Source organism: Aedes albopictus, chromosome 2 (assembly GCF_035046485.1).
Source record: "Aedes albopictus strain Foshan chromosome 2, AalbF5, whole genome shotgun sequence".
NCBI classification, from domain to species: Eukaryota; Metazoa; Arthropoda; class Insecta; order Diptera; family Culicidae; genus Aedes; species Aedes albopictus.
The window spans coordinates 34,198,173-34,211,642 of NC_085137.1; the positions used below are offsets into that span (position 1 = coordinate 34,198,173).

Below are 13,470 nucleotides of genomic sequence, written 5' to 3' on the forward strand. Positions count from 1 at the left end.
GATTTGGATTGGATTTGGATTGGATTTGGATTGGATTTGGATTGGATTTGGATTGGATTTGGATTGGATTTGGATTGGATTTGGATTGGATTTGGATTGGATTTGGATTGGATTTGGATTGGATTTGGATTGGATTTGGATTGGATTTGGATTGGATTTGGATTGGATTTGGATTGGATTTGGATTGGATTTGGATTGGATTTGGATTGGATTTGGATTGCATTTGGATTGGATTTGGATTTGGATTGGATTTGGATTGGATTTGGATTTGGATTGGATTTGGATTGGATTTGGATTGGATTTGGATTGGATTTGGATTGGATTTGGATTGGATTTGGATTGGATTTGGATTGGATTTGGATTGGATTTGGATTGGATTTGGATTGGATTTGGATTGGATTTGGATTGGATTTGGATTGGATTTGGATTGGATTTGGATTGGATTTGGATTGGATTTGGATTGGATTTGGATTGGATTTGGATTGGATTTGGATTGGATTTGGATTGGATTTGGATTGGATTTGGATTGGATTTGGATTGGATTTGGATTGGATTTGGATTGGATTTGGATTGGATTTGGATTGGATTTGGATTGGATTTGGATTGGATTTGGATTGGATTTGGATTGGATTTGGATTGGATTTGGATTGGATTTGGATTGGATTTGGATTGGATTTGGATTGGATTTGGATTGGATTTGGATTGGATTTGGATTGGATTTGGATTCTATTTGGATTGGATTTGGATTGGATTTGGATTGGATTTGGATTGGATTTGGATTTGGATTGGATTTGGATTGGATTTGGATTGGATTTGGATTGGATTTGGATTGGATTTGGATTGGATTTGGATTTGGATTGGATTTGGATTGGATTTGGATTGGATTTGGATTGGATTTGGATTGGATTTGGATTGGATTTGGATTGGATTTGGATTGGATTTGGATTGGATTTGGATTGGATTTGGATTGGATTTGGATTGGATTTGGATTGGATTTGGATTGGATTTGGATTGGATTTGGATTTGGATTGGATTTGGATTGGATTTGGATTGGATTTGGATTGGATTTGGATTGGATTTGGATTGGATTTGGATTTGGATTTGGATTGGATTTGGATTGGATTTGGATTGGATTTGGATTGGATTTGGATTGGATTTGGATTGGATTTGGATTGGATTTGGATTTGGATTGGATTTGGATTGGATTTGGATTGGATTTGGATTGGATTTGGATTGGATTTGGATTGGATTTGGATTGGATTTGGATTGGATTTGGATTGGATTTGGATTGGATTTGGATTGGATTTGGATTGGATTTGGATTGGATTTGGATTGCATTTGGATTGGATTTGGATTGGATTTGGATTGGATTTGGATTGGATTTGGATTTGGATTGGATTTGGATTTGGATTGGATTTGGATTGGATTGGATTTGGATTGGATTTGGATTGGATTTGGATTGGATTTGGATTTGGATTGGATTTGGATTGGATTTGGATTGGATTTGGATTGGATTTGGATTGGATTTGGATTGGATTTGGATTGGATTTGGATTGGATTTGGATTGGATTTGGATTGGATTTGGATTGGATTTGGATTGGATTTGGATTGGATTTGGATTGGATTTGGATTGGATTTGGATTGGATTTGGATTGGATTTGGATTGGATTTGGATTTGGATTGGATTTGGATTGGATTTGGATTGGATTTGGATTGGATTTGGATTGGATTTGGATTGGATTTGGATTGGATTTGGATTGGATTTGGATTGGATTTGGATTGGATTTGGATTGGATTTGGATTGGATTTGGATTGGATTTGGATTGGATTTGGATTGGATTTGGATTGGATTTGGATTGGATTTGGATTGGATTTGGATTGGATTTGGATTGGATTTGGATTGGATTTGGATTGGATTTGGATTGGATTTGGATTGGATTTGGATTGGATTTGGATTGGATTTGGATTGGATTTGGATTGGATTTGGATTGGATTTGGATTGGATTTGGATTGGATTTGGATTGGATTTGGATTGGATTTGGATTGGATTTGGATTGGATTTGGATTGGATTTGGATTGGATTTTGATTGGATTTGGATTGGATTTGGATTGGATTTGGATTGGATTTGGATTGGATTTGGATTGGATTTGGATTGGATATGAGTTGGATTGGATTTGGATTGAAATTGAATGAGGATTTGATTTGGATAGGATTTGGATTTAGATTGGATTTGAATTTGGAATGGATTTGGATTCAAATTGGATTTGGACTGGATATGGATTGGATTTGGATTGTATATGAATTGGATATGAGTTGGATTGGATTTCGATTTCGATTGGAATTGGATTAAGATTTTGATTTGGATTGGATTTGGATTGTATTTGGATTGAATTTGGATTTGGAATGGATTTCGATTGGATTTGGATTTGGATTGGATTTGGATTTGGATTTGGATTGGATTTGGATTTGAATTGGATTTTGATTTAGATCGGATTAGAATTGGATATAGATTGGATTTTGCTTTGGATGGGTTAAGATTGGATTGGTATTGGATTGGATTTGGATTGGGTTTGGATTGGATTTAAATTGGGATTTGGATTTGGATTTGGATTGGATTGGATTTGGATAGGATTTGGATTGGATTTGGATCGGATTTGGATTGGATTTGGATTGGATTAGGATTGCATTTGGGTTGGATGGTTGGATTTGGATTTAGATTTGAATTTGAATTTAAATTTGGATTTGGATTGGATTTGAATCAGATTTGGATTTGGATTCAATTTGGATGTGGAGTGGTTTTGGATTGGATATGGATTGGATTTGGATTGGATTGGATTTGATTTAGATTAGATTGGATTTGGATTATATTGGATTTGGATTGGATTTGCATTAGATTTGGATTTGAATTGGATTTGCATTGGATGTGGAATGAATTTGAATTGGATTTGGTTTGGACTTGGATTAAATTTAGATGTGGTTTGGATTTGGATCGGATTTGAATTGGACTTGGATTTGGATTGGATTTGGATTGGATTTGGATTTGGATTGGATTTGGATTGGATTTGGATTGGATTTGGATTGGATTTGGATTGGATTTGGATTTGGATTGGATTTGGATTTGGATTGGATTTGGATTGGATTTGGATTTGGATTGGATTTGGATTGGATTTGGATTGGATTTGGATTTGGATTGGATTTGGATTGGATTTGGATTGGATTTGGATTGGATTTGGATTGGATTTGGATTGGATTTGGATTGGATTTGGATTGGATTTGGATTGGATTTGGATTGGATTTGGATTGGATTTGGATTGGATTTGGATTGGATTTGGATTGGATTTGGATTGGATTTGGATTGGATTTGGATTGGATTTGGATTGGATTTGGATTGGATTTGGATTGCATTTGGATTGGATTTGGATTTGGATTGGATTTGGATTGGATTTGGATTTGGATTGGATTTGGATTGGATTTGGATTGGATTTGGATTGGATTTGGATTGGATTTGGATTGGATTTGGATTGGATTTGGATTGGATTTGGATTGGATTTGGATTGGATTTGGATTGGATTTGGATTGGATTTGGATTGGATTTGGATTGGATTTGGATTGGATTTGGATTTGGATTGGATTTGGATTGGATTTGGATTGGATTTGGATTGGATTTGGATTGGATTTGGATTTGGATTTGGATTGGATTTGGATTGGATTTGGATTGGATTTGGATTGGATTTGGATTGGATTTGGATTGGATTTGGATTGGATTTGGATTTGGATTGGATTTGGATTGGATTTGGATTGGATTTGGATTGGATTTGGATTGGATTTGGATTGGATTTGGATTGGATTTGGATTGGATTTGGATTGGATTTGGATTGGATTTGGATTGGATTTGGATTGGATTTGGATTGGATTTGGATTGCATTTGGATTGGATTTGGATTGGATTTGGATTGGATTTGGATTGGATTTGGATTTGGATTGGATTTGGATTTGGATTGGATTTGGATTGGATTGGATTTGGATTGGATTTGGATTGGATTTGGATTGGATTTGGATTTGGATTGGATTTGGATTGGATTTGGATTGGATTTGGATTGGATTTGGATTGGATTTGGATTGGATTTGGATTGGATTTGGATTGGATTTGGATTGGATTTGGATTGGATTTGGATTGGATTTGGATTGGATTTGGATTGGATTTGGATTGGATTTGGATTGGATTTGGATTGGATTTGGATTGGATTTGGATTGGATTTGGATTGGATTTGGATTGGATTTGGATTTGGATTGGATTTGGATTGGATTTGGATTGGATTTGGATTGGATTTGGATTGGATTTGGATTGGATTTGGATTGGATTTGGATTGGATTTGGATTGGATTTGGATTGGATTTGGATTGGATTTGGATTGGATTTGGATTGGATTTGGATTGGATTTGGATTGGATTTGGATTGGATTTGGATTGGATTTGGATTGGATTTGGATTGGATTTGGATTGGATTTGGATTGGATTTGGATTGGATTTGGATTGGATTTGGATTGGATTTGGATTGGATTTGGATTGGATTTGGATTGGATTTGGATTGGATTTGGATTGGATTTGGATTGGATTTGGATTGGATTTGGATTGGATTTGGATTGGATTTGGATTGGATTTGGATTGGATTTGGATTGGATTTGGATTGGATTTGGATTGGATTTGGATTGGATTTTGATTGGATTTGGATTGGATTTGGATTGGATTTGGATTGGATTTGGATTGGATTTGGATTGGATTTGGATTGGATATGAGTTGGATTGGATTTGGATTGAAATTGAATGAGGATTTGATTTGGATAGGATTTGGATTTAGATTGGATTTGAATTTGGAATGGATTTGGATTCAAATTGGATTTGGACTGGATATGGATTGGATTTGGATTGTATATGAATTGGATATGAGTTGGATTGGATTTCGATTTCGATTGGAATTGGATTAAGATTTTGATTTGGATTGGATTTGGATTGTATTTGGATTGAATTTGGATTTGGAATGGATTTCGATTGGATTTGGATTTGGATTGGATTTGGATTTGGATTTGGATTGGATTTGGATTTGAATTGGATTTTGATTTAGATCGGATTAGAATTGGATATAGATTGGATTTTGCTTTGGATGGGTTAAGATTGGATTGGTATTGGATTGGATTTGGATTGGGTTTGGATTGGATTTAAATTGGGATTTGGATTTGGATTTGGATTGGATTGGATTTGGATAGGATTTGGATTGGATTTGGATCGGATTTGGATTGGATTTGGATTGGATTAGGATTGCATTTGGGTTGGATGGTTGGATTTGGATTTAGATTTGAATTTGAATTTAAATTTGGATTTGGATTGGATTTGAATCAGATTTGGATTTGGATTCAATTTGGATGTGGAGTGGTTTTGGATTGGATATGGATTGGATTTGGATTGGATTGGATTTGATTTAGATTAGATTGGATTTGGATTATATTGGATTTGGATTGGATTTGCATTAGATTTGGATTTGAATTGGATTTGCATTGGATGTGGAATGAATTTGAATTGGATTTGGTTTGGACTTGGATTAAATTTAGATGTGGTTTGGATTTGGATCGGATTTGAATTGGACTTGGATTTGGATTGGATTTGGATTGGATTTGGATTTGGATTGGATTTGGATTGGATTTGGATTGGATTTGGATTGGATTTGGATTGGATTTGGATTTGGATTGGATTTGGATTTGGATTGGATTTGGATTGGATTTGGATTTGGATTGGATTTGGATTGGATTTGGATTGGATTTGGATTTGGATTGGATTTGGATTGGATTTGGATTGGATTTGGATTGGATTTGGATTGGATTTGGATTGGATTTGGATTGGATTTGGATTGGATTTGGATTGGATTTGGATTGGATTTGGATTGGATTTGGATTGGATTTGGATTGGATTTGGATTGGATTTGGATTGGATTTGGATTGGATTTGGATTGGATTTGGATTGGATTTGGATTGGATTTGGATTGCATTTGGATTGGATTTGGATTTGGATTGGATTTGGATTGGATTTGGATTTGGATTGGATTTGGATTGGATTTGGATTGGATTTGGATTGGATTTGGATTGGATTTGGATTGGATTTGGATTGGATTTGGGTTGGATTTGGATTGGATTTGGATTGGATTTGGATTGGATTTGGATTGGATTTGGATTGGATTTGGATTGGATTTGGATTGGATTTGGATTGGATTTGGATTGGATTTGGATTGGATTTGGATTGGATTTGGATTGGATTTGGATTGGATTTGGATTGGATTTGGATTGGATTTGGATTGGATTTGGATTGGATTTGGATTGGATTTGGATTGGATTTGGATTGGATTTGGATTGGATTTGGATTGGATTTGGATTGGATTTGGATTGGATTTGGATTGGATTTGGATTGGATTTGGATTGGATTTGGATTGGATTTGGATTGGATTTGGATTGGATTTGGATTGGATTTGGATTGGATTTGGATTGGATTTGGATTGGATTTGGATTCTATTTGGATTGGATTTGGATTGGATTTGGATTGGATTTGGATTTGGATTGGATTTGGATTGGATTTGGATTGGATTTGGATTGGATTTGGATTGGATTTGGATTGGATTTGGATTGGATTTGGATTGGATTTGGATTGGATTTGGATTTGGATTGGATTTGGATTGGATTTGGATTGGATTTGGATTGGATTTGGATTGGATTTGGATTGGATTTGGATTGGATTTGGATTGGATTTGGATTGGATTTGGATTGGATTTGGATTGGATTTGGATTGGATTTGGATTGGATTTGGATTGGATTTGGATTGGATTTGGATTTGGATTGGATTTGGATTGGATTTGGATTGGATTTGGATTGGATTTGGATTGGATTTGGATTTGGATTTGGATTGGATTTGGATTGGATTTGGATTGGATTTGGATTGGATTTGGATTGGATTTGGATTTGGATTGGATTTGGATTGGATTTGGATTGGATTTGGATTGGATTTGGATTGGATTTGGATTGGATTTGGATTGGATTTGGATTGGATTTGGATTGGATTTGGATTGGATTTGGATTGGATTTGGATTGGATTTGGATTGCATTTGGATTGGATTTGGATTGGATTTGGATTGGATTTGGATTGGATTTGGATTTGGATTGGATTTGGATTTGGATTGGATTTGGATTGGATTGGATTTGGATTGGATTTGGATTGGATTTGGATTGGATTTGGATTTGGATTGGATTTGGATTGGATTTGGATTGGATTTGGATTGGATTTGGATTGGATTTGGATTGGATTTGGATTGGATTTGGATTGGATTTGGATTGGATTTGGATTGGATTTGGATTGGATTTGGATTGGATTTGGATTGGATTTGGATTGGATTTGGATTGGATTTGGATTGGATTTGGATTTGGATTGGATTTGGATTGGATTTGGATTGGATTTGGATTGGATTTGGATTGGATTTGGATTGGATTTGGATTGGATTTGGATTGGATTTGGATTGGATTTGGATTGGATTTGGATTGGATTTGGATTGGATTTGGATTGGATTTGGATTGGATTTGGATTGGATTTGGATTGGATTTGGATTGGATTTGGATTGGATTTGGATTGGATTTGGATTGGATTTGGATTGGATTTGGATTGGATTTGGATTGGATTTGGATTGGATTTGGATTGGATTTGGATTGGATTTTGATTGGATTTGGATTGGATTTGGATTGGATTTGGATTGGATTTGGATTGGATTTGGATTGGATTTGGATTGGATTTGGATTGGATTTGGATTGGATTTGGATTGGATTTGGATTGGATTTGGATTGGATTTGGATTGGATTTGGATTGGATATGGATTGGATTTGGATTGGATTTGGATTGGATTTGGATTGGATTTGGATTGGATTTGGATTGGATTTGGATTGGATTTGGATTGGATTTGGATTGGAATGGATTGGATTTGGATTGGATTTGGATTGGATTTGGATTGAAATTGAATGAGGATTTGATTTGGATAGGATTTGGATTTAGATTGGATTTGAATTTGGAATGGATTTGGATTCAAATTGGATTTGGACTGGATATGGATTGGATTTGGATTGTATATGAATTGGATATGAGCTGGATTGGATTTCGATTTCGATTGGAATTGGATTAAGATTTTGATTTGGATTGGATTTGGATTGTATTTGGATTGAATTTGGATTTGGAATGGATTTCGATTGGATTTGGATTTGGATTGGATTTGGATTTGGATTTGGATTGGATTTGGATTTGAATTGGATTTTGATTTAGATCGGATTAGAATTGGATATAGATTGGATTTTGCTTTGGATGGGTTAAGATTGGATTGGTATTGGATTGGATTTGGATTGGGTTTGGATTGGATTTAAATTGGGATTTGGATTTGGATTTGGATTGGATTGGATTTGGATAGGATTTGGATTGGATTTGGATCGGATTTGGATTGGATTTGGATTGGATTAGGATTGCATTTGGGTTGGATGGTTGGATTTGGATTTAGATTTGAATTTGAATTTAAATTTGGATTTGGATTGGATTTGAATCAGATTTGGATTTGGATTCAATTTGGATGTGGAGTGGTTTTGGATTGGATATGGATTGGATTTGGATTGGATTGGATTTGATTTAGATTAGATTGGATTTGGATTATATTGGATTTGGATTGGATTTGCATTAGATTTGGATTTGGATTGGATTTGCATTGGATGTGGAATGAATTTGAATTGGATTTGGTTTGGACTTGGATTAAATTTAGATGTGGTTTGGATTTGGATCGGATTTGAATTGGACTTGGATTTGGATTGGATTTGGAAGATTTGGATTGTGTTTGGATTGGATTGGATTTGGATTGGATTCGGATTGGATTTGGACTGGATTTGGATTGGATTTGGATTGGATTTGGATTGGATTTGGATTGGATTTGGATTGGATTTGGATTGGATTTGGATTGGATTTGGATTGGATTTGGATTGGATTTGGATTGGATTTGGATTGGATTTGGATTGGATTTGGATTGGATTTGGATTGGATTTTAATTGGATTTGGATTGGATTTGGATTGGATTTGGATTGGATTTGGATTGGATTTGGATTGGATTGGATTTGGATTGGATTGGATTGGATTGGATTTGGATTGGATTTGGATTGGATTTGGATTGGATTTGAAATGGATTTGGATTGGATTTGGATTGGATTTGGATTGGATTTGGATTGGATTTGGATTGAATTTGGATTGGATTTGGATTGGTTTTGGATTGGAATTGAATGAGGATTTGATTTGGATAGGATTTGGATTTAGATTGGATTTGAATTTGGAATGGACTTGGATTCAAATTGGATTTGGACTGGATTTGGAATGGATTTGGATTGTATATGAATTGGATGAGTTGGATTGGCATTCGATTTCGATTGGAATTGGATTGTATTTGGATTGGATTAGAATTCGATTTAAATTGGAATTGGATTAAGATTTTGATTTGGATTGGATTTGGATTGTATTTGGATTGGATTTGGATTTGGAATGGATCTGGATTGGATTTGGATTTGAATTGGATTTTGATTTTGATCGGATTAGAATTGGATATGGATTGGATTTTGATTTGGATGGGATTAAGATTGGATTGGAATTCTATTTGGATTGATATTGGAGTGGATTTGGATTGGATTAAGATATGGATTGGATGTTGATTAGATTTTTTAAATTTTATTTGTCTTTACGACATTATAACAGATTTTGCTTGGATCGTGGTTTGGATTGAATTTGGATTGGATAAGATTTGATTTCAAAGTCGTCGTTTTTAAGCGTACAATAAGTTCAAAGCGCCACCTTTTAGTCACAGTGCATAACAAATCTTTGCGTTTCATCATAGTCTTTTTCTTTCGGAATCCTGCACTGACGCTCACTGACGAAGTAAACATCAAAGAGAAATGTCAGATCATGCTCATCTTTCGCAAAGACCGCAAAAACACGTTCCACTGCATCAGTCGCGATCCGTCAAATTCGCCTTTCTCCCCTTTTTTCAAGCTGGTGCGCGGTAGTCTCGTCGCGGTTAGGAAAAAAGTGAATGTGCTGACGTGAAGGGAAGTTCCAGTGCCGTGGATCCGTTCAATACCCGTTAGTTATCCCGTCTCGATCGTTTGGGGCGCCTTAAATGCACCAACCGTTTTTAGTTTGCCTTAGTAGTAGATTAGCACTTTTTCGGACGACCGGAGTCAAGCTAAAGCCATCGTTCTTCCGCAGCCCTACCGGATCGACGACGACGACAGTTGTAGGTGAAAAATTTCATCATCATTCTTGGCAGCGAGAGTTTGCCAGCCAACAAGCGGTCCCGAAGGCATTTGTGTGGGGATCGAACAAGAAGCATCGAGATTATAAACTGAAGGCGCAGCTGCTGGAGAATATGGCCTCGGATCCGAAGATTGAGGAGGTGTTGGCTCCGCTGCGGGTGGCTGTGAAAGAGCAGGTTAGTGAGTGGGGCGGGGTGGTCGGCTCTGGATGGTATTTTTTTGTTTGGGGTGCAAGCTGATGAGTAATTTTGAATAGATTGGCATTTCGGTATCAAGCAGCTGACGTGGAGTCCTTGTAGAAATCCAGTTATACATTTATTCCTTGGAATCCTTCAAGGCCTCTTTCTGAATTCTTCTTAGTATAGTTTTGTAAAAAAAATCAATTATTTGCAGATTTTTTTTTCTGGAGTTCATTTGGAGATTCTAACTCGAAAACTCTTACGTTTCAGGGCGATTTGGTTCGTAAGTTGAAGGCCGATGGCGCTCCGGAGATTGACGTGAAAAAGGCTGTGAATGAACTGAAGGCCCGCAAGAAGGTGCTGGAAGACAAGGAACTAAGCCTCGCTCCATCGGTGGCCAGCTTCGATAGGGCTCGGATGGAAGATCTGCTCAAGCGACGGTTCTTCTACGATCAAAGCTTTGCCATCTATGGAGGTATTACCGGTCAGTACGACTTCGGACCGATGGGATGTGCGCTGAAGTCCAACATGATCAACGCCTGGAGGCAGTTTTTCGTTCTGGAGGAGCAAATGCTGGAAGTGGATTGCTCGATTCTGACACCGGAACCGGTGTTGAAGGCATCGGGCCATGTGGATCGGTTTGCGGATCTGATGGTTAAGGACGTGAAAAACGGAGAATGCTTCCGGTTGGATCATTTGATAAAGAACCATCTGGAGAAGCTGGCCGCGGCTAAGGATGCCACGCAGGCTCTGAAAGACGAATGTACGGATATTGTTATCAAGCTGGACGGAATGACCAAGGACGAGATGGCTGCCATCGTTACGAAGTTCAATATGAAGAGTCCAATCACGGGAAATGACCTGACGGAACCGATCGAGTTCAATCTGATGTTTGGAACTCAAATTGGACCCACCGGTTTGGTGAAGGGATTCCTCCGTCCGGAAACAGCCCAGGGCATTTTCGTAAACTTCAAGCGTTTACTGGAGTTCAATCAGGGAAAATTACCGTTCGCCGCTGCTCAGATTGGAAATTCGTTCCGAAACGAAATTTCTCCGCGATCTGGGCTGATTCGGGTGCGCGAGTTCACCATGTGTGAGATTGAGCACTTCTGTGATCCCCAGCTGAAAGATCACCCCAAGTTCGAGAACGTCAAGGATGTCGTTATGACGCTGTACTCGGCATGCAACCAGATGGATGGTAAGAGTGCTCAGCAAATCACGATCGGAGAAGCCGTTGGAAGTGGATTGGTGGCAAACGAAACGCTCGGATACTTCATGGCACGGATTCAGCAGTTTATGCTGAAGATCGGTATCCTTCCGGAGCGACTCCGGTTCCGCCAGCACATGGGCAACGAAATGGCTCATTATGCTTGCGATTGCTGGGATGCTGAATGCTTGACCAGCTACGGTTGGATCGAATGCGTTGGTTGCGCGGACCGATCCGCTTACGACCTTACGCAACACACGAATGCCACCGGAGTGAAATTGGTAGCGGAAAAGAAGCTTCCGGCCCCGAAAACCATCGAAGTTACCGAAGTGGTCCCGAACAAAGCCGCTTTGGGTAAGGTATTCAAAAAGGAAGCCAAGAACATCACCGACCTGTTGGCCAAACTGAGCCTTTCCGAAGTGGACACGATTGGCAAGAACCTGGCCGACAAGGGAGAGCACGCCCTGGATGTCAACGGAACCGAAGTTACGCTAAACGGTGACATGATTGCCGTCAAGACAACTTCCAAAACGGTTCACGTGGAAGAAATCACCCCAAGCGTAATTGAGCCATCGTTCGGAGTGGGACGGATCATGTACTCCCTGTTGGAGCATCGATTCCAGATGCGGGAAGGCGACGAACAGCGCGGATACTTCTCGCTGCCCCCGATTGTGGCTCCGCTGAAGTGTTCGGTGTTGCCACTGAGCAACAACGCGGAGTTTGTGCCGTTCGTTAAGAAAATATGTAAGTATTGAATGACCAGGGCTAGCACCAAGTTCTTATTCCAGTAAATGGTTGTAGCTTCTCATAGAAGCTTATGTACAATCGCTAGAATCTCTGTTTAGGAATTATTCTACATTTTACCCCACTAAGAGGCGATTTCTTCACCCTGGCTTAAGCGTTAAGCCAGGTTTAACTGTATGGGTAAGCCTGGCTTACCGGTTAAGCCGAGGTGAAGAAATCGGCCCTAAATCCCGCCTTTTCTTACAGCTACGGCCCTCACCAGTGTGGACATTTCCCACAAGGTGGACGACTCGAGCGGATCCATCGGTCGCCGTTATGCCCGTACGGACGAGATTGCCATCCCGTATGGCATTACCGTTGATTTCGACACGCTGAAGGAACCGCACAGCGTGACGCTCCGAGAACGTGACTCGATGAAGCAAGTCCGAATCGCGGTAGGTTTCGTTTGATCAAACCATATTTTAATCCAGTACAGTCGTTTGGTATTAACCTTAATCCTTTTCCATTCGAACAGCTCGACGAAGTTTCCCAGGTGGTTCGCGATTTGGCGCGAAGCCGATTAAGCTGGGCCGACGTGGAGGCCAAGTATCCCAAGTTTGAGCAGCAGGAAGCCAGTTCCAAGTGAGAAACTATGATGATAATTTGCGCATTTATTCGGGGCCCCGATAACGAAGGATACCGCTACAGATTCAAGCAGACCGATTAAGAAATGGACACAGCTATTTAAACTATCATATTACCCCTAATTTTCAAAATAATGATTGCATAGTCCTAAGCCCGTACGTACATTTACATTAAAAAGAAAAATAAATAAAAGTAGCTCTACCGGCTTTAATGAACATTTGTCTTCTTTTTATTTATTACCTAATTGTTACACTCAAGCATAATTCTTATTTTCTTTTAACATAAAAGACATCATCCGAAAGAAGATAAAACCACAAGAACAACTTTATTTTCAAGTTTTCTTAATGTTCCAATCCGGGC

General features: G+C 38.5%; 1 protein-coding gene across 2 annotated transcripts; it reads left to right on the forward strand.

The window, feature by feature from the left end:
• Positions 1-10,032: 10,032 nt before the first annotated feature.
• On the forward strand, positions 10,033-13,321 carry LOC109402499 (glycine--tRNA ligase). Of its 2 annotated transcripts, XM_062849455.1 has the most exons (5): positions 10,033-10,183; positions 10,310-10,532; positions 10,806-12,486; positions 12,733-12,920; positions 13,001-13,321. In XM_062849455.1, exons 2-5 carry the CDS (start codon positions 10,470-10,472, stop codon positions 13,109-13,111), a joined length of 2,043 nt encoding a protein of 680 aa, XP_062705439.1. In that variant the 5' UTR covers positions 10,033-10,183; positions 10,310-10,469; the 3' UTR covers positions 13,112-13,321. The 2 variants fall into 2 exon arrangements, with proteins under 2 accessions (XP_062705439.1, XP_019530728.3); XM_019675183.3 differs by having other exon boundaries at positions 10,035-10,532.
• Positions 13,322-13,470: the final 149 nt, after the last annotated feature.